The sequence below is a fragment of the Stigmatopora argus genome, chromosome 2 (assembly GCF_051989625.1).
Source record: "Stigmatopora argus isolate UIUO_Sarg chromosome 2, RoL_Sarg_1.0, whole genome shotgun sequence".
In the NCBI taxonomy this organism is placed as follows: domain Eukaryota; kingdom Metazoa; phylum Chordata; class Actinopteri; order Syngnathiformes; family Syngnathidae; genus Stigmatopora; species Stigmatopora argus.
The window spans coordinates 10,198,433-10,219,730 of record NC_135388.1 but is presented as its reverse complement, the minus strand read 5'-3'; the positions used below and the strand labels follow the sequence as shown (position 1 = coordinate 10,219,730).

General features: G+C 42.3%; 2 protein-coding genes across 9 annotated transcripts; one reads left to right on the top strand and one right to left on the bottom strand.

Moving 5' to 3' along the window:
- Nucleotides 1-8: 8 nt before the first annotated feature.
- Nucleotides 9-11,479, bottom strand: pigb (phosphatidylinositol glycan anchor biosynthesis, class B). Of its 5 annotated transcripts, none has more exons than XM_077620865.1 (21): nucleotides 11,122-11,479; nucleotides 10,783-10,906; nucleotides 10,527-10,643; nucleotides 10,332-10,437; nucleotides 10,136-10,266; nucleotides 9,919-10,059; nucleotides 9,786-9,837; nucleotides 9,477-9,688; nucleotides 9,333-9,397; nucleotides 8,640-8,844; nucleotides 8,395-8,572; nucleotides 7,586-8,146; nucleotides 7,155-7,228; nucleotides 4,746-4,876; nucleotides 4,596-4,648; nucleotides 4,463-4,515; nucleotides 3,513-3,783; nucleotides 1,195-1,369; nucleotides 926-1,003; nucleotides 328-393; nucleotides 9-245 (listed from the first exon to the last, which is right to left on the bottom strand). In XM_077620865.1, the coding sequence occupies exons 1-12, from the start codon at nucleotides 11,231-11,233 to the stop codon at nucleotides 8,024-8,026; spliced, it is 1,566 nt and encodes a 521-aa protein (XP_077476991.1). In that variant the 5' UTR covers nucleotides 11,234-11,479; the 3' UTR covers nucleotides 9-245; nucleotides 328-393; nucleotides 926-1,003; nucleotides 1,195-1,369; nucleotides 3,513-3,783; nucleotides 4,463-4,515; nucleotides 4,596-4,648; nucleotides 4,746-4,876; nucleotides 7,155-7,228; nucleotides 7,586-8,023. The 5 variants fall into 5 exon arrangements, with proteins under 5 accessions (XP_077476991.1, XP_077476983.1, XP_077476967.1 ...); XM_077620857.1 differs by having other exon boundaries at nucleotides 4,596-4,876; nucleotides 11,122-11,295; nucleotides 11,419-11,479; XM_077620841.1 differs by lacking the exons at nucleotides 8,395-8,572; nucleotides 8,640-8,844; nucleotides 9,333-9,397; ... (6 more) ...; nucleotides 10,783-10,906; nucleotides 11,122-11,479 and having other exon boundaries at nucleotides 4,596-7,228; nucleotides 7,586-7,685.
- Nucleotides 11,480-13,348: 1,869 nt separating this feature from the next.
- rab27a (RAB27A, member RAS oncogene family) lies at nucleotides 13,349-21,298 on the top strand. 4 transcript variants are annotated; one of them, XM_077620899.1, is made up of 7 exons: nucleotides 13,349-13,831; nucleotides 15,071-15,138; nucleotides 17,748-17,914; nucleotides 18,369-18,454; nucleotides 18,521-18,624; nucleotides 19,701-19,824; nucleotides 20,183-21,298. In XM_077620899.1, the coding sequence occupies exons 3-7, from the start codon at nucleotides 17,762-17,764 to the stop codon at nucleotides 20,376-20,378; spliced, it is 663 nt and encodes a 220-aa protein (XP_077477025.1). In that variant the 5' UTR covers nucleotides 13,349-13,831; nucleotides 15,071-15,138; nucleotides 17,748-17,761; the 3' UTR covers nucleotides 20,379-21,298. The 4 variants fall into 4 exon arrangements, with proteins under 4 accessions (XP_077477025.1, XP_077477016.1, XP_077477008.1 ...); XM_077620890.1 differs by lacking the exon at nucleotides 15,071-15,138 and having other exon boundaries at nucleotides 13,350-13,622; nucleotides 13,701-13,831; XM_077620882.1 differs by lacking the exon at nucleotides 15,071-15,138 and having other exon boundaries at nucleotides 13,350-13,831.

The following is a 21,298-nucleotide window of genomic DNA, read 5'->3' as shown; positions in this document are numbered from 1 at the left end:
CAAGTCTTTAACAGTAGTCCTCAAGAGCCACTATTTAGTCTATTTTCCATGTCTTCCAACAGACCCAAATCAAAGTCATGATCAAGCTCCTGGACAGTTTGCTGAGGAGTTGATCATATACTTCAGATGTGGTGGGAGATATGGAAAACATACTGGATAGGGGCCCTCAAGATGTTGGTGTCAAAGGCTGTGCCACACTCCAAAGTCACCTTTCTTTAGCGTTGATTTGGTAAACTTGGGTGGACCTTGAAGAGAAGCAAAATAGAGTATTTTTAGTACACATGACATGAAAATAATAAATCAAATAACCTGAAAAACAGGTCTTACGTCATACACGACTTCTTTGGTCTTGTAGATTTGGACAGCTTCCACCATCTCTGTGGCTTTAAACCTCTGCAAAACACCACAGCATGATTATGTCATTGCTTATTTAACCATTTTGATGCACAAATAACTCCCATTCAATCAAAAAAATAAAATACGTCTCACAAAGCTCTTAGACGGAGGAAAAATGACCCCTGTGCTACGGTTGAATGAATGTCTCGCTTAGGTTTTGTCAAAACCACAATTAAAAATGAAAAGGTCCAAGCCCTGAAGTCTTCCTTTAGGAAAGGGAAGGGCAAAGGTATATACGTATTCTAGAAGTGTACGGTTTATTCCTTACACCTCCACTTGATGGCACTAGTGTGAGTTACCCACACAGGAACTTGCTATTAAAAATCAACGCCAACCCAGTTTAAGTGTCTTCATTCAAAATTGGAGTGTATCATGATGCTAAACAAGCTAATTTAGGAAAGCCGTGAACACTGGTCGCTGATATCTAAACATTACTGTGACAACAAAATGTCCCGAATACGGGATGAATAAAGTTATCCAATCCAATCACACGGGTAGAGGAATTAGAAGCTATTAAAAAAAGACTCACTTTGCCGACAAACTGCTCCTTTTTGGCCGTTATGGCCACATTCTTGATGTTTCCCAGCGGTCTGTCCTCGTTGAGGGACTGAAACACACAATGGAAGGGTTTCTTTTTAAACATTAAGAGCAATAGGTGATGCAATGTAGCCAACTTGCTAGCAAACATTTGTGTTTGCATCCACGTCGGGGCTACATCACGCCAATGAAGCACGTTCCCGTCAAAAAGCACTCTTGAAATGAGAACTGGGGCTACGAAATCCCCAAAAGACAAAGTACCGAACGCGCTGCATTGTCCTGGAAGAAGTTTGTCGGGACTTTCTTCGGGAAATCGTCAATTCTGAGCAGCTCAGCAGTCCAACGCGCCCAGCCTCCGGCTCATCCGCCATTTTGAAAAATGGCGGCGTGGCGGCGGGTCTTTTGAACTCTGACCACAGCCACGCCTCGGCCACGCCTATTACACATAGACACAAAAAAAGAGATCGTTTTCATCATAGAGTGCATTAGTCAGGGGGCTGGGCCTGCAAATACTTTTAGGTTGGGCATTAATACTTCAAAACAAATACATTGTTTTCATAATAACGTACTGTAAATACTTTTTGGTTGGGCTTTAATACTTTAAGATACAATATTGCACATTATGAACATTGCGGTGACATGGAAAAGGAATAGTTCATTAAATTCCTAATGTTCTTGTGCTTCTTTACACCAAAACAAAGGAAAGACATGATATTTGGGTTATTTATAGCAGAGCATGGTATAATTTTAATGGTCCAAAAAAGGCCATGTATAATAAGGCTTTTATTTGTTAAAAAAATGACAATGTATAGTAAGGCTTTAAAAAAAAAGACCATGTATAATAGGGCCTTTATTTGTTCAAAAAAGGACAATGTATAGTAAGGCTTTTTTCTATAAAAGACCATGTATAAGGCTTTCATTTGTTCAAAAAATGACAATGTACAGTAAGGTTTTTTTCATTAAAAAAAGACTAAGGCTTTTATTTGTTCAAAAAATGACAATGTATAGCAAGGCTTTTTTCTTTAAAAAAAGACTAACAAAATAAGATCAACTTATGTAGCAACAAGTATGCTTATAGTGTGCTAAAATTATGAAACACAAACCGTCACACTGTATACCGTATTTTCACGACAATATGGCGCACCACATTTAAAGGCGAGTGCTATTTCAGTTTTTGACACACACAGGATGCACCGCTTTTAAAGGCACAGCCAGGCATGGCAAAACATACACCAGCTTAAACATTTTAAAAAGGGCAACAGAAGCAAAACTGAGTTCGGTTGTACTTTATTTAGCCATTTTACAATGTACTCACGTCATCATCACCCACAAATCCATCAAACTCCTCATTTTTTGTGTCCGAATTGAACAATTGTCCAAGTGAGTCATCTAAAACGCTGAGTTTTATACGTTCGTCCAGGCGGCCACAATCCATTCGCAAATAGTAGCTAGTGTAACTTGCCCGGCGCTGCCTGCCACCCTTCGTAAAGCTGTGTTGATGCTGATGTCCAGCGGTTTTCAAGCATCTGTTGTTAGTGCCTTTAACAACAGTGCAAGCAGACACGTTCGTCCAGGCGGCCACAATCCATTCGCAAATAGTGGCGTACTTCGCCCGGCGCTTTAGTTAAGCCTCCGGGAATGACGGCAAGCTCAGTTCATTTTTGTGACTTGGTTTTTCACCGCTGCTTCGGGGGGCCTTAGAAACCAAAGCGAAATTGTTTTGCAATAAACACATGCCCACTATATACGGGTACCTTGTAGGGGTGTGCCTTTAGCGTCTGACCCCACCCACGTCCGCCTTCTCTCTATACAAGAAGCGTGTCGGCAAGAAGTGTTCTCAGTCAGGCTTCAGAGCTTACACACGGTGCTCCGCTTTATAAGGCGCCCTGTCTATTTTGGAGAAAATGTAAGACTTTTTAGTGTGCCTCATAGTTGTGAAAATACGGTACATATTTATATTTGATATGCCCTTGAGTGTGCCGAATGCATTTGCCCCCTTCGTAGTTTTCCACTCAAATTTTCCCACAAATAGACAGTTACTCAAACACTACACTAGTGAGCACAAATTCCATGTTTAGAGGGATTTTTTTAAGGTTGGGGAGTCCAAATTAAAATCGATAAAAATTATTACACTTCCACTCGACTACTTTTAATACGCATAATGGACCAAAATAAGAGCGGCCCGGCGGTGCGAGTGGTTAGCGCATTGGTCTCAGCTCTGGGGTCCTGGGTTCAAATCCAGGTCACGTCCACCTGTGTGGAGGTTGCATGTTCTCCTCCATGGGTTTCTTCTGGGTTCTCCAGTTTCCTCCCAAATTCCAAAGATATGCATGGTAAGCTGATTGGACACTAAACATTTGCCCTAGGTATGAGTGTGAGCATGAATGGCTGTTTGTCTCCTTGTGCCCTGCGATCGGCTGGCCACCGATTCTGGCCCGGAGACAGACTAAAGCAGGATGAGATGAGTTTTAGGCGGACGCTCACGGAAGGTATCAAAATTGTGAATAAATAGCCTGGATTTGGGTGTTATTTCTTGCACATTATTGGCATTCTCTCGGTGAGCTTTAAGAGGTTGTCACCTGAAATGGGCTTCATTTCACAGGTAGGCCTTCCGTGGTTACTTCATGGAATTTCAGGCTACATCATTGGGGTTGGGATCATCATTTGTAGGAGCTGTGTCACAAATTCTGACTTGCACTGTATATACATCCATAGTTTAGTTTTAAAAAAGCAACCTGTTTTTCTGGCTAATGTCCTTAGTTGGGAGTCCATGAAGACTAAGGTGATAGCTTTGCAGAGATGACCGCAACGCTTCAAGGGACCCGCAATACGTTGGACATCTATCGCCATCTATGGGGGAGAATGAGGGAAAAATGTCATTCGTCTTCGCTTGGATCATCTTTGTCTTGTGTGACTATGCTTGGACCGGCAACGGCAAGCACAAAAAAAATGAAACTATTAACTTAAACAAATACATATTTCTTTCTTAAGGTATGTATATCCTCTAATAAAAAAAAACCTGATGGAAATGAAATTTCAATTTTACATTTGTTTCATTCGCGGAGGTGCTGGAGCCCATCCCAGAAGGAGTACATGCTCACGACTGTCAGTCAATTTTATTAGAGGCTGACGAGTGGTTAGCGCGTCGTCCTCACAGTTTTAGGGTCAAGGGTTTGATTCCTGTTTGGTCCTCACTGTGTGGATTTTACATGTTCTCCACGTAGTTAGCTGGGATAGGCTCAACCAACCCCTGCAACCCATGTGAGGATAAGTAGCTCCAAAAATGAATAAAATAGTTAAAAGGAAAAAATCATTTTAGCTAAGTTTTTTTTAACATATGTATATAAAAACATTAACACAAACGATTGATTATCTTCATAAACAAAAGGTAAACAATGGGCAATATAAAAATCAGCCGATTTCTATAGTCGACTAGTCTAAAGATCACAAACGCAAGGTTAAGTATCAAAATAATGGCTTGTGACGGCCCTAATATTTTGACAGGTTAGCTTATTGCTAAGGAACTTACCACAGAAGAGTGTCACAAATTAGATCGATCTGCACTCCTGGCGAGGAAGCAAACTGGAAACATGATAAACAGAATCAGAAATGAAAATATTGACATGTACATCAATGTGTAAAGCAAATAGCAGATTCCGTACCTCTATAAAGCCGGCCAGCACCATTAGCAAGAGTGGGCTAGCAGTTCCGGGGGCTGGTTCCAATTGACCCAAGTGGATTTTCAACAATTTATACGTGGTAAATTGTCTACCAAAGTTTGTGTTCCAAAGGTAGAAAAATTGTGGACTCACCGCCCAGAAAGTCACTGGTAGACACCAATTAAAGTCTCGTGGTCACGCCGTCTGGCCAACATGAGCACGGCCAGACTTCTTCAGTAAAGCAGTGTCTCCACGTTCCGATTTCTGGTGGTACTCATGTACTTCTATATTTGAAAAAATAACACGAATGCCAAAGTAGAACGTCAATTATGTGGACGAAAAAGGACTTAGAAAAACTACAAGTCTCGCCAAGGGCAAATATAACGGCAGGCAGAAGAACGTTTTATTCTGTGAATCCAAATTTTGGAAGGCGGTTGTTGTTGACATTTCATCCCAAAGTGAAATATGCAACTTGGCTCATTCTGTGACGTACAAAAACATTGAATGTGCTCGCAAATAAACCAAATGGTGGACTATTTTTTTATGGGGGGGGTTTAATATTTCCATTCTTTCCACTTATTCATCTTCAGTTTTCAACTTTTTCAACAAGCTTTCCTCCGCGGGCCGGTTCAGCAAGTGTTTCTTCCTCTCTTTCAAAAGGTTTCGGAAATGAGACAGACAGGTGTTGTCGAAGAGCGACGAGGCGCATCCGGTGGCCGCTTTTTCCGGGTGCTTGGCCTGAACGAAACTGGAAAGCCTCTCCCACATTTCCAACATTTCCACGATCTCGCCCGTCGGGATGGAAACCTCGTCGTTGCCCATTGGCCGCAGGACCTTGCCGTGCCGCTGCTGCGTCTGGAGCGCCTTCAACTCGCCGTCCTCCGAGTGCTGCTCGACCAGCTCGTTCACGTCGCTCTCGTCCACTTCCAGGCCCATGGACTTGCCCAGGGACACGATCTCCTCCACCACCTCCGCCGCCGTCTCCTCGGGCTCGAACTCGGCCCACTCGGACACGGCGTCGGGCCACAGCTTCTTCCAGGCGCAAGTCAGCGTCCACCTGCCCACACCCTGCCAGGCCAGGTCGATGATTTTGAGGCACGCCACGATGTTGTAGTGGTCCTTCCAGAACTGGCGAATGGTGAGGTTGGAGCTCTGGGTCACCTCCGAGCAGTGGCGAAACAAGTGCTTGGTGAAGAGCTTCTTGAAATGACAAACCACCTGCTGGTCCATGGGCTGCAGGATGGCGCCCGTGTCGAGCGGAAGGTAAAAAACCTTGATGAACTTGAATTCCTCCAGGATGTCGCCGTGGAGGTTGTGCGGGTGAGCGGGAGCGTTGTCCAGGACCAGCAGGGCTCGCAGGGGGAGGTTCTGCCCCTGCAGGTACTTCTTGACGGCCGGGCCGAAGACCAGGTTGACCCACTCCACGAAAAACTGCCGGGTGACCCAGGCCCTGGGGTTGGCCCTCCACATCACCTGCAGCTTCTCTTTGATGACCTTGTGCGCCTTAAAGGCTCGCGGGTTTTCCGAGTGGTACACCAGCAGCGGCTTGATCTTGCAGTCGCCGCTGGCGTTGGCGCACAGCGCCAAGGTCAGGCGGTCCTTCATGGGCTTGTAGCCTGGCGTCCTCAACTCCTCGGTCGTGATGAAAGTCCTCCTCGGCATCCTCTTCCAGAAGAGCCCCGTTTCGTCGCAGTTAAACACCTGCTGCGGGACGTAGTCCCCGGCCGCCACCGCCTGGCTGAAACTTCTGCGGTAATCCTCGCCGTCGTCCAAGCCGCCGGCCGGCACCATCCCGACGTCGGAGGGGAAGCTGATCCGCCTCCTGAAATTGTCAAACCATCCCCGGCTGGCTTTGAAGGAGTCTTCGGGCACCGCCCCGCCCGTGGAAGAGCCCGGGGTCTGCCGCAGCAGGTCGGTGTAGATGGACCGCGCCTTCTCGCAGATGGCCCCCTCCGTCAAAGGACACCTATTCAGCTGCTTCTCCATCAACCAGGCCAACAGCAGCCTCTCCATATTCTCATGGACGCTGGTTCGGAGTCTGGAAATAATTTTGACGCCCACCGCTGGCGTGATGGCCTTGATGGACTCCTTTTGCTTGAGTATGGAACAGATGGTGGACGTGTTGCGGTCGTAGAGCCTGGCCAGGTCCACCACGCGTACGCCTCGCTCGTACTTTTCGATGATTTCATGCTTCAGTTGGATGGACATCATCTTTTTCTTCTTCCTCTTCTTCACGGGGGGATCTTGGTTTTTACGGTCCATGATCGTTACAACAAATTTGCCAGTGGTTTTCTACTACCAGGGCAACCACGGAACTAGGTATAGGTTCTACGTTGGCTCTGGCGACAGAAGGCCGCGGCCGAGTCGTTTAAAACCCTACTTTTGGGCGCTCGTAAGTCAAGGTCCCACCCTATTTCGGCGTGTTCTCACGCTGCTGCTAACAACGGGCGCCGCCATCTTTGTTTACACTCAGTCTCTCTTCGCCTTCTTGCACTTTGTCTCCCGTTTCAGGCGCGGGGCAACCTGGGAAATACGGTCGTCGCCTCAACAATTGTCCATCACCTGCTCGTACGCTGCACTTAGGACGCCACGTCCGTCCGGTGTTTTCCGCTCGACGCCAACGTAGTGTCCGAGAACTGGAAAAGACGACGGGAGATGGTTTACGGCAAAATAGCAAGGTTGTAACAATACAAGAAAAAGATTTAAGGAAACCACGACGGCCACCAAATGTACAGCACTCGTCGTCTTTCTTCTTTTTTTTCTGCTTGGTATTCCCATAGGTATCGTGTATACAGACTAGATTTCCAATGCGCGTTGTGAAGCAACGAAGCTAGACGTCGTCGCTTGTCGGCCATTTTAAGAACAGGCCCATTCGATCCTATTATTAATACTAGTCAAAGGAATTTGTTCTTTGAAAGGACAATAGATTGCTTGATTTAAAATCAAACGTGTGCGTCTATTTCAAAGTCACAGATGCAGTATTTTTTGCATACTTCATAACAAATATCAGCATCCAGTCAGAATCGTAGCCACATCAATTCGCGATTAAAAACCAAACAGTTAATAGTAATTTAGTGGAGTCACTCAGTGCCCCCGAGAACTCGTCTGTTGCAAAATGTCCCCCTATTTGTTATGTCACTCACTCACTTTCCTCCCAGTTGGCCCGCCCCTCAGTCTCTAATCCAATCACAAATTGACGGCTTTTCTTCGTTGGTGTTTAATGGCAGTTGGCGAATTACATTTGGGTACAATAGCTCCACTTACTGGTTTGGAAAAGCGTAGTTGGAGGGCCATTTCCGACGGTCCATTCTAATTACAGTTCCAAATAGAACAATCTAACAACGTTCAGCAGAATTTTCCCACCAGTCTTGCTAGAACAAATCTCACTAATGTGACATTAGTTTTATTTGCTGAAAATGCTGTCATTGCACTCATATTCCTGTTTGATGATATCGTTGAAAAATAAAGATTCTGCCTCCGACTTTTCCATCTGGAAAATGAGTGTGAAATATGTCTGCTGTTTTCTCGTAGTCCTGCAAAAATGCTGAGATTTCCTACAAGGAAAAGACACCACAGTATTTAGCAATGTACATATTTGGTTTTAATTTACAAAATTGCATCCACTAAGTTTTGAAGAATCTGGCTGTGTATGCAAACAATTTGACATTCCTAAACCGTAAACCTAACTTGGCTCGATATACTTTCAAAGTAAAGTAGACAAGATTGCAGTGAGCGCAATATATCAAATACACGCTAGCTAGAGTGATTTCTTTATAAAGTCATATTTGGATGCACTTTTTACCTTCTCCAGGACATCGAAGAGAACCAAATGAGTAGGACGGGAGTGTGTGTGCGGAAAAGCGGTCTGGAGCCAGAGAAGCGGGTCACTGTAGAATCTGTCCGCTTGGTTGACGTACCCCGCCTGGCCCAGATCGGGCGGGCACTCCAGGAACCTCATTTTTAGCGGGCAGTGAATATGGCTACGAGGGAAGATGCAAGTTATAGGTGCCTGCTCCAAGTCTCGGTGGTTCACCGTACATTTGGTACCTGTAGTAAGGCGTGGAGTGACAGGGCATGAGGAAGAGGACGTCCGGCTCTGGCACGTGGTTACAAAGTGCGCGGACGTGGCTCATCACATCCAGAGCTCCGCGTTGGTGAATCAGGCCCGTGTAGAGGCCGAGGAGCAGATTGGTCGCCAGCAAACCGCAAGCGGCTGCTCGTCGCCAAGCTCGCATGTGAGCCAACGATACCCCTGTAACAGTTATATTTAATATTTTTAATGGAAAATATTTCTGCAGTTAATTCCCGTTTTTTTGCTGTGTACACCGCGAAAACTGTTGATGTTAATATACTACTTTAATTGTAACAGATGCTCGTTTCAACGAATAAATAATGTTAACTTCTATTTTTTTTCAACGTGTTTGAGTTGATTATCTCTGAAAAGGCAGTTTATTTTCCGGTATTTCCCCCGTTTTTTTCCGCTGTGTACTGCAAAAATCGCAAAAAACACAAAAAATGGGGGAATATATCACAATTGAAAAAATTAATCAATAGATAATTATCAAATAACTAACAACTTTTTTTCTTACAAATCTGAAACGTCAATCTCAGTGAAAAAGTAAATAAATAACTCATACGATACAGCTCACATGAGATCTAGTTAGCATTATTGTGGCCCGCGAACCAAATTGAGCCCTGCTAAGTCAATGCGGGTGAAAAGGTCAAATCATGGGTACTTACCACAGAAGATCATACAAAAGGGAAGCACAGGGTAGATGAATCGGAACTCCTTGTGCGGAAACAAACTGGAAGGAATTCAAATGCGGGGTGAGGTGAATGGACCGATAGACAAAAGTTGATCCGAGCGCCGATACCATTCATTACCTGTACACGGCGAGGGTCCAGGTGATGGCCACCAAGAGTATTTTGTACCTTCTGAAAGCCAGGTAGCATCCGTGGATAAAGAACGGGACATGTGGGCCCACTATGACGACGAAGCCCTGCGTGAAGTACCAATGCCACGGGTGGGTGCCGTAAAAGCCGGCTATTCCGTCCAAGACGTTTATCTTCAGGAAGTTGAATTGCACCAAGACCCACTATGGAATGGAAAATCAACTAAGAAATGAATCTTGTCTCTATACAGCTTGATTTTCGACGATCGTGCTGCGTAGGAGAAACCAAGTGTGTTTTGACCTTTTCATAGAAGATGCAGTCGATAATGGTTGAAATCACAATGGCTGAAGTCCTAAACAAAAAAAATGTCATTAATGTGAAACAAACGATAAAAATCTGAAACAAGAAGCCGTGAACAGAAAACACAACCAACCCAATGGGAATGTAGTCACGAACCACAAGTTTGAGTTTGTTTTCATGATGCCAGAGATGGTAAATCAACAGGGGGAGCCAGACAATCAGGGCCGTTGGGCGAAAAATGACCGCCAAGGCGACCAGGCTTAAATATTTTTTACTGGGGAGAAAAGCAAAAATCACAAACAAGAAATGATGGCGCGCAGAGAAAGTCACCTACAAATCATTTAAGAGACCTGCTGTGTGTTTTGGATGTTGGCAAAGGGAAGTAGGCCAGAGCCAGGCAAGTGATGGCGGCCTCCACGCTGTTGCCGAGCGTTCTGGTGCAACAGAACCACGTGAACCAGGAGCACAGGTGGCAGAAAAACTGGGAACACAAGTCAACGTCAAATTCAAGCGATATTCCCACGAGGCAGGAAGATATCAAGTCACCGTCCATTTAGCAGTGTCTCCATCCTCCAGTGTTCCGATGAGGTAGAAGAATTTGACGTCTGCAAACGCAGCGACGAGTGCTTGAAGTAGTCGGGGCAGCCATATCTGCAGGGGAAAAAAAACCCAAGGAGGGTCAATAACAAATCATATCTAATCAAAACACAGCTGAATATTGACAATAAAAAAACACTTTCCAGTAGATGAACGGAGTCACATTGTATCCAGTGTAATATTTTATAGAGGACCGCAAAGAAGAAAGGATAGCTGAAGCCTCTTATGCCTTCCCTCCATTCCCATGTCAGGTGGCCATAGGTCAGAAGGTTAAGGTTTTCAAGAAAGTAAATTCGATTCTTGGTAGGAGCATATCAATAACCTACTGGGATACGGGATATCATCATTTTGACACATTGTACTATCCAGAAAAGAAGCGGAAATTGGGTTGAAAGGATATTTGAAGACCATGTGATGGGCAACTTCCACAGATTGCCAGTACTCATCAGGAACAAAGCTGCTCTGGACCAGGAAACAGTTGATCACACGGAAAGATACACAAAACGCCAGAATTTTCAAGACGTCTGTGTAAAATACAAATCAAAAGATGGGAACAACATTATTTAAAAAAATGTATTAAGTGCAAGGGCTTCAACTTCGAGTATGGCGTCATCAGCCACAACTTATTTTCGTTATTTGGAATATCTTTATTTGGACAGACGGTAGGGTACGATTATTGTATACTATATTATTTTTAAGCAAACAAAAGCGCTGATGTGACAAAAACCATGAAACCCACCTGTCCGAATAGGGGCATCATCTGTCCTTGAGTACAGTTTGGACTTTCTTTTCCTGAGTTTGACATGGTCCTCTTTCCTCCCGAACCTCAAACGTGGACTGAAAGCCTCCATGGTCCTTGTCCTCGTTGGATTCTAATTTGGGTCCAGAAACTTCGCCTTCCATTCGTATCTGACTGAGAAGAATCCGCAAGATATTCCTTATTATAGTGGTTACACATATGTAATACGATCGACTTTTTACAGCAACAATATTTGAATAAGAGGAGCAGAGACTACGGATTGTTATGTTTATTTACTTTTATTCTTTTTGTTTTTGTATTTACTTCCGTTCCTGTCATAGTATACAAAGAAAGCTATATTCTTCTTCTACTCGTAAACACTTCTCGGTCGTCTGCTTTTCTGCGAGTCGCCACACTGCCCTCCAGTGGGAAAAAGTGGACAATGTCAGGCGAGTGAACAAACAATACATGATCAAGTGGCTCCATTTGTTTTTATTCCAGTAATTATATTTGTTGTTATTATAGTGTTTGTACGTTAATGTAACGTCGATGTCAATATATTTGTAATTGTCAAAGATGCACATTTGTAGGAATAAATAATGTTAACTACATTTTTTTCAAGGTATTTGAGTTTCTTTTCTTTTGTTTTTTAAAGACTCCTAGTTTGAAAATACTCATGTTTCACTCTTCACGCGTTCAAAAAATCACTCAAAAAAACTACTTAATATTAGTTACCAATTGTACCAGGACTAGTCTTACAGAACAGTAGCAATTAAGTAAAAATAAAAAAGTAAAAAAAAATCCCTGAAATTCAAAAGTAACATTATTACTCATAAAGAACAAAGTCTGTAGTCACAAAATAATTATTATTAATTGCAAAGGATAAAACATGACCAAATTAGACAGTTGCATATCTACTTCTGTCCACCGGGGACGCCATACATATTTTTGTATATTTAGTTCTGTATTCCAAAGCAAAGAATAAGAAGGTACGCTCCTCTTGTCCTTCTCGTTGCGGTTCTTTTGACATCTTTCGCCCCTTTATTTCACCCTTACAGTCACACACGGTGTACATTTGCTCGGTGAGTAAAATCGTCGTGTTAAAATTGTTCATGTGTCAATATGTCACTATTGTGACACGAAAATAGCGACACTTTCAGCTAACTAAATGGCACCAACAAACTCTCGCGATGTCTGGTGTCATCGTCGACTTAAAAATATGACTGCATCTTTATTTAATGTTGTTGTTGTTTATGTCTTCTAGGACCGAAACACTGACATTTGGGGTCTGGTGATGTTTCGCAGAAAAATCCCCTTCACACAAATGGCCCTTGCCGCAGTTATTGGAGTGGTTGGTGGTGTCTACATTTATGGACCTTATTATGGAAACGGGACCAAAACAACAAATGAACAGAACCAAGATGTGGCCCTTAAGGAGAATACGAGCGATGGAAAAAAATCATCCAGCTAAAGGGACAATTTGAGTGATTGTAATGAACAGAATAAAACTATATAATTTGTACAGCGGTTTCTCGTGTCTGTGTGTTAATTGTGTATTGACCGCAATCAAGACCTAAAAACATTTGTTGTTTCCCTGACTTAGTATCACTTAAACAGGTATGCGTACAGGTAATGGTTTATTTGGCTCCCTCTTGTGTCATTATTTGGAATTTAATTGGAATGCCATGAATCTGCCCCAAAAGAAAAATTGCAGTTGTATATAATGTAACTAAAGTAGAGCAATTAATTCTTACTACGCTATTTTAGACAAGATCAGCTGATCTCCTAATGCAGTTTTCCCCCCAAATCACTGTGCTGTGAGAAATTACCTGCCAATAACTAATACACGCAATATTCTGAGAGAACATTTGTAATATGTTAAAAACTCAATACGACGAACAATAAGTTCATTTTCTGACATCTCTCCCTTATGTCTATTCAAATTAAACTTTAGTTTAAGGATTAAAGGACTAAGATGGTTATTGTGCACCCCATGCATTTCATGCCCTTAAGCATTTTAAGTGCCATTTAGCAGCTGTCACCAGCGGTTTAGTAGTATTTACTTTCTCTTCCACTGTACTTATCCTACAATCCGTTCTTCCTAAACGAATCAACTTTTAAAAACAAATCTACAACAACAAACTCGACAGTTTCCTCTTGCTTGGGCTCCGTCTAATGGCTGGCGTTTCGAAACGTCCCTCCCTCACTCTGGTTCTAATCGTTCCAATTTACGAAGTTTTCGTAACACGGACAGGTTGGCAAACAGCAAACTTGCGCAAGCCGTTTCCCACAATTGCGTCGCAGCATGTTTAGAAACGTTTCCCTGAAGCGAATAGTATTATATATACTACTGCGTACTAGTAACTAGTAGGAGCCGGCCGGTGGGTGGGGAAGAGGAGCTACTTTTTTTTCGTCCCGTCTCAACTCACTTTTTTACTCCTGTTGTCGCAGTCAACGAGCCTCCATGACATCCTCCGGCTCCGATGTGACGCAGAGAAATTGTATAAAAATCGCTTAATTTGAGTCACTCCGCCTTTCTTTCTTTTGTTGTTTTTGGAAGAGCTGCCTATGTTTTTCAGTCGCTGAGTGAATGAGGCTAGCAGGAAATGTCAGAAAGTCTAGCACCTGTTTGCAAGTAGCTTCAACTTGAAATACTTTTAAATTCTTTCTCCACTACGGTTTGACATCTCTGCGCTTCTCGTCTTCACTGGTAAGACTTTATTCCGATCGCAATATTTAACAAATATGACATTTTCCCCTGCAGCTTTCCATTACTGCATGAGTATAGAACATTAATACTACATACATCACTAGTATTAGATCAACTATTTGACTTCTCCACATTATACTATAGTTCTAACCTTACTGTTCATTTCAAGAATTTAGATCAACTTTCTCTCACTATTTACTGCTCTTATATAATTATTTTTCTCCCTTAAATCACTTACCATGTGACATTTTTGCATGTTAAGTCCTTCATCCCTGTAGAAAAGACAACACCTTAATCGTGTGCTTCCCAGAAGAAGGAATCTTGTTTGATGAACTGAAAAAGACACAGAATTTTACATTTACAAAGAGCAGTAGTCCAAAAAAAAAAAACTATCATGTAAATAGTCTATCAGCGTTGTATGCATCTGACGTCCCTTGATGTCAAACTCATCACCCAATGGGAAGCACATTTTCAGTGGTTAAATATTATTTTCTCCGTGATCACCGGTCTAAAAAATGAGCAATTTGCATACTTAAATACTATGTGAGACCATCTTTGATATTGAGGTCATTTGCAGGAGCTCTTATCTATCATTTTAATGACGTGTATAGACGTCAACAGAATTTCATCATTTCATTCGGACCAACCAGTCGTAAAATACAGTTTTACCTCATTCCTAAAATGTAATTTTCCTACTTGTGTGCCAAATATTGTCCTACTAGTGGAGACAATGAGTGTGCTGCTAATACATGGACCTTAACATGGGTACCAAAGATCTTGAATGTCCTCCAGCCACATGAGGACCAGCTGAGTGCCATTATGCATTCTATTTGTTGCACTTAATTCACTTTAGACTCCGTTTAATGTGTGTGTCACAAGAAGTTGTCAGCGCCGTGCTTTTGTGCATATCCGGATTGCGTCCCCAAAGCTGGAGTCCTGCCCAGGGAGGGTCTTTCACTTCTACTTGTTGAAATAATTAAAGCTGCTTTTTGTCGGAGGGCGTCACGCATAAAATGCAGGAAAATCCCATGTGCTTCCTCTATTTGATTGCAACAATTTGGACTGCACGGCTTCAAAACTTGAAAAAAACAAATGACAGTTACAGACTGCATAAAAAATACCATTTGGAATTGCTCAAAAAAGTATCTCCTAGCAAAATGCTGCCTGTTTTCAATTGCCTTTCCAAGTTAAAGCAATAATTTAAAAATAATCATGAAATGATGTACCATTTTTTTCCAGACTATAACCTGCTCTGGAGTTTGAGTCGCACTGGTTAAAAATTGAATCACGACAAGGAAAATATAGATGTAAGTGGCATCCGACCATGAGTCACATTTTGGGGAGGAAATGTTTGTCTTCCAAAGAAGCAAGTAAACGCTGTCACTGATATTGCTTGGTGGTCCACTTCCTTCCATATGCTCAATCAACACAGCCAACCTCTTAAACTGAAAAATACAGGCTTATATCGCCATTGTTTGTGTTGAAGCAAAGTCCTAGGCTACACGAATTAACCATTGTTTCAAAAAATATTAGGAAAAAACACAGCAATGAACTTTCACAGATTAAACAATAAACAGTAACGGACTCTGGCTATCTGACCAACAGCAAAATGGGATTAAAACTGTGTTTTTGGGGGGTTTGTTTAATCAGGACTACAGATTTTGGTACTCGGACGTTTGGTCGCCGGACGTTTGGTCGCCGGACGTTTGGTCGCCGGACGTTTGGTCGCCGGACGTTTGACAACATGACAGAGAGTTTACTGTTGAAACCAGCTCTCAAAATTATATTCATGAGAGAGAGAGTTTAATATCTAAATATCTACTGTTCAAACCAGCTCTCAAAATTATATTCACCGGGGCGACCAAACGTCCGGGCGACCAAACGTCTGGTCACGCAGATTTTGGCTCAGTGAAGTCCCATCTATTGAATTCAATACAGAACTTTTTCAGGTCATAGTGAGACTTTAGGCAATACATTTAAAACCCAAACTATGTGACTTGCAGTCTTTAAACTGCTTTTAGAGTTTGCTATCCTACAACAGTCATGTTCCTGTCAAATCTAACTTGGTTAATTTCAATTCCGTGAGGCATGAAACTCCAAAGAGCAAAAACTATGAATGGAGTTGGAATGAAACAAAGCAGCCTGGTGTCTCGGTAATTCTCCAGTTATATCTTCTTCTCAGTTTTAAGACAGTGTGTTTGATTATATTTCATTCCCGTTGACGACGATAAATGAGTAATCCAGTCGACCTCGAAGGGCCTGACAGCAAATGGTCACAGTTTCAATGGATTGGATATGTATCGCTGTCAACGGCAGTTAACATTCTACTGAAGTTTTGTTAGATTAGTTTTTAAAGCATTGACTTTAAACACAAGTGAATCTTTATATGGAAAAATACTCCCCATCAAAATGATGATTGTTGTTTTTTCTCGCTGCATTCTTGACTCTTACCCGAAACATGTAATGACAGGAAATTGAGCTGGAGTCTAAAGACAGGGCACTGCTATTTGTTTTATGGGTTATTTCACAGTTTGATGGAGTTTGAGTGCAATTATTAGGACTAACAAATTTACATTTGGTGCATGGATCTGTTGACTCTTACCAGATTATACTTCAAGAGTACCTTCCTAATAATGATCCCATGCCACTAATCTAACAGATGTTTTGTAGAGAACTGATTCTTACAAACCAAGTGTCTGGCGCCGATATCAGCAATGAGAAGCTAGTCGAGTAACGCCAACTACAACTAGAAACTATTTACTACAAATAATAGATTATTGGTTCTACAAATAGTAGCAACTCCTACTTTACTATTCTTCTACTAGTACTACTAAACGGAAGATTCTGGAATTATTTTCTTAATGGCCATGTCAGCAATACTGTGTGCTTAAAATTATAACCCAACTTTAACGCCACAGAATTACTTAATGCAGAACACCAATTGTTTTACCTTATGTAACATTAAGGTTCCACTTAAAGGGATTAGTTCCTATACAGAATTTATGAGCATTTTTTTCAATCTGCTGTGTTGTAAGAAGTGTTTTCTAAGTAACTAAATGACTTAAACCTCACTTGGAGAAGACAAAAAAAAACATTCAATGCTTGTTCGTTAACTCATTGTCTGCATGACATTGATAAAGTCCAATTCATTAGAACACGAAAGATGGCGGTGATTCGTAAGCACTAAATACAACAGCTAAATACTTTAATCAAAAGGTGGTCCTGACTCCCGGTGGTCTGAGCTCATGGTCCCTGAACACAAACATACCAGTATCGGCATAAACGTAAAGTTTTCGTACATCTAGGTTACGCAAAAGGAACTTAAGCTGATTACAGTTCAACATGAAAGGATCAGTGGGGGGGCGTTCACGGAGAAAGAATGTCATGGTTGTTAGAACGTTTGCACACTGCTCATATGACTCACGGACGTGTTCTTGGCTTGGAATTAGCTGACCATGTGAAGTGTAGAAATGTGCTATGCGCTAAATCAAATTAGCCCCCCTCCGCCATGCCGAGTCTTTACAAGTAGAGACAACCGTGCTGAACAAATTTGCCAAAAGAGCCAGAAGAAAGGAAGTCCGTATTGAGATGGTAAAATCATGAAGGATGGGCGTTTTGCGCAAGGCAGAATTCCGAGGTAGGGTCTAAAACTCCTGTTAGGGTTCTAAAGTAGGGTTTTGAACCAGTGTTAGGGTTTCAATCTCGAGTCAGGTTTCCAAAGTGGGGTTAAAAACCAGTGTTGGGGTTTCAAAGTAAGTTTAGGGGAACTAGCATTTAAATTAGGCCCGGACGATATTCCGTTTGACGTTGCAGGATATGCGATATTTTTATGATTTGCTTTTGTTTTTAAGATGTTTCTGCACATTTCTGTCGTTAATCATGTACGACTAAGTGTTGTTTTGTGTGCATGTTGTAGAAATTAACCTCACGATGTCTGATGGGGAATATGATTACCTCATCAAGTTCCTAGCCCTGGGTGACTCTGGAGTGGGAAAGACCAGTTTCCTCTACCAGTACACCGATGGCCAGTTCAACTCCAAATTCATCACCACAGTTGGAATCGATTTCAGAGAAAGACGAGTGGTAAGCTGCCACTTTTCTTTGGATTTTCATTTACTGTATTTAGGTCCAAGATATATATTGTATATACTGTCATTTATGTGTGTTTGTCTATATTTTGCTCCAGTGATGGGGATGACCAAAGGACTCTTCTATTCTGTTTAGTACTTAAAAATGTACAAGTGTGTGTAACAATGCGTCTTACTGATGCACCAAGGAAGGCAGGCAGTTTGGGATACTCTCGTTTGATTGGCTTAAATACTATAAGCAATGATTCAAAGTATATGAAACAAAATTCTTACCTTTGGGACGCATAATGACAAAGGTGTGTTCTGTCGCTTTAACTCATTGGCTGCTTTTGACGGCGATCGGAAAGACTGTCAAGGGGGAGTCAACGTATAAAGCAGGGCAAGACATTATTACAATATTCCCATGTGGATATTTACCTAACGGGAGAGAATCTTTCTGTTTCCAACAGACATACAATTCCACCGGTCCCGATGGTTCTTCAGGTCGAAGACAGAAGATCCACATGCAACTGTGGGACACGGCCGGGCAAGAGAGGTAGTAGTCCATCCCCGACCACATTTTCTAAGTCACATCCATCATCACCATTTTTTCCCAATTCAGGTTTAGGAGTTTGACCACCGCCTTCTTTAGGGACGCCATGGGATTCATTCTCTTGTTTGACCTCACTAACGAACAAAGTTTCCTCAACGTCCGCAACTGGATGAGTAAGTTCTGCTACTCTCTCGCCCAATGTACACTGAGAGTGAAAAGGATGTTAATGATACATGTTAGTATTCGCCACTGTTCCCTCTAAGCTGCGCGCGTGCGCAATTGCGCACTACTCTCGTCTTCTCTGCGCAGCAGAAATCCTATGGCGCGCAGTAAAAAAAAAAAAACGGATTTTTTTTTTTTTTTTTTTTTTTTTTTTTTTTTTTTTTTTTTTTTTTTTTTTTTTTTTTTTACCCCTTTCTTCATGATGGGCTCGGTTCTAATGTCCAAAGAGCTCCAGTATTTGTATTTAATCATTAAACGCTGTTTTCGGCTGGATTTGACCGAATTTGAGAGCATTTTGAGCTGTTTGGCGAATGGACGTATATAGACGTTTTTTTGCCTCCATCGCGATATCATCACGACATTTTACCAAGGAATTCACTTCCCTGGGCTCGGTTCTAATGTCCAAAGAGCTCCAGTATTTGTATTTAATCATTAAATGCTGTTTTAGGATGGATTTGACCCGATTGCTGTCATTTTACGGCTCGGTTCTGCTACATCTGCCCGCCCAAGAGTGCTTATTCCCGGGCTGCCATTGATGGTAGACTAACATTGATTTTTACTATAATTTGGACAACACCGGCGGCGGGCCGGATTAAAAATCCTAACGGGCCGTATATGGCCCGCGGGCCGAGGTTGAAAAACTTGTACACACACGATCCGGGGGCGGGGCGAGCGCGCGAATCCCGTTTCGGCGAAACCTCCGTTCGGCCGAATGAACGTTCGGCGGAACGTCCATTCGGCGTCCTGCCCGTCTGTCAAACGTCCGTCGGCGAAACGTCTTTAGGCGAATCATCCGAGTACCGATGATGTCGCTCACACTGGTACTCAGTGCGCTCAGGGAGGTTGACTTTCTGCTCAGACCAACGAAAAATTAGAGGGAACATTGGTATTCGCCATTGTAAATTTCTACGATAGCCCTTGAAGGAAACCATACCGACATCATTGCAAAAATGAGTGTCTAAAATGAGTCTTTTTGGTACTGCACTTATGAGAGAAGGCCACATGAACTAAAAACGGTTTGTTTTAGGCCAGTTACAGGTTCACGCCTACTGTGAGAATCCTGACGTGATTCTGTGCGGCAACAAATGCGACCTGGTCGACCAGAGAGCCGTGAGTGAGGAAGAAGCCCGAGACCAGGCGGAGAAGTACGGGTAGGTGTGTCCCCGCCCGCTGAGCCGCCGCTTCCTGAAATGTTTGCCAAAGAGGCAGTGGCGGACGCGTTTTCCCACGTCAGCGAGAAAACAATGCCAGACTAAATTGACCCTTCTGGAAAAGTAAACATGGTTACTTGCGTCAAGTATCCTGCTCTGGCTTAACTCGACTGAAAGGCAAATATTCCAATGGATGATTGCTGCATGCAGTGTTTTCTCAAGCTTCTTAAGAAGATTAGCGAGGTCGGAGGGCGTGTATTTGAGAAAAAATACAATGTTGTTTGTCAATTTTTTTTTTGAGCATCTTTGCATTATTGTCCCCGTTAAGATAACGTTCCCTGTTTTGCTACCGGCCAAGGATCCCTTACTTTGAGACGAGCGCGGCGAACGGTCAAAACGTCAACCAGGCCGTGGACGTGCTGCTCGACCTCATCATGAAGAGGATGGAACGCTGCGTGGACAAGTCCTGGATCCCGGATGGCACCTTCAGAACAAACGGCCACAACAACCCAGATTTGGCGGAAGCTTCGGAAGGGAGCAAGTGTGCGTGCTAGGAATGTGCAGCACAGAGTCATTCATTGGCCTTGCATGGTTAGACAAAAAAAGTGAAGCAAAAACGTTCAATTTACGGAATAAATACTGCCGGATGTCTCATTTCATCTCATTTCATCTCATTTTCTGAACCGCTTTATCCTAACTAGGGTCGCGGGACTGCCGGATGTCTTTGCTAGAATTGTACAGGAAAACTGTCAAATGTTTAACATCAAACAATAACAGATTAGCATCAAAAGAAATACATTTGAACTGTTGTTTTGCAATAATGACCGCAACAAAGTTTGTCGGTCGAACTGGACTTGACATATTTTCAGGTTTAATTGCCACAACTCTGAAAAGTGAGCTGCGGTATGACATGAGAAATGTGTTCTACTCAGTTTACTCATAATACTGTTAAGATTAATTAAAAAGATCTTACTTTGACTTTCAGTATTCATGAAGACAATTTAATTTGAATGTCAACACGTGCCAGGTTGTTCACGCCTCAACACATACAAAAGTTTTCAATCCTTAGCTTTTATCTATTCAATTTTTATTGTCATAGAAGTTATAAGATAGCTTTTAAGTGTGTTTCTCAGCAAATTGATTAAGGAACTATTATTATGAATCATGTTTTCTATATTTTTTTGAATAAATACATTTATAAACTGCTGTACCAATCTCACAACTCTAATGACTTATTTTTGAAAGTTAAAATAACATGTTTGTTTGGTCTAAAAAGTTTTATTTACACCTCTATTCAATCTACTGATTTAAATAAAGAAAACTTTATTAATATTAAACAGCTGACTGATCTGTTTGATACAAATGTGCCTTACTTTTAGGAAAAAGATGTAAATTATTATAAATGTATACTGTATTGTACTCTTAATAAAAATGAAATAAAATGAACTGGGAAAAGGTTTCCTCTCCAACTGTT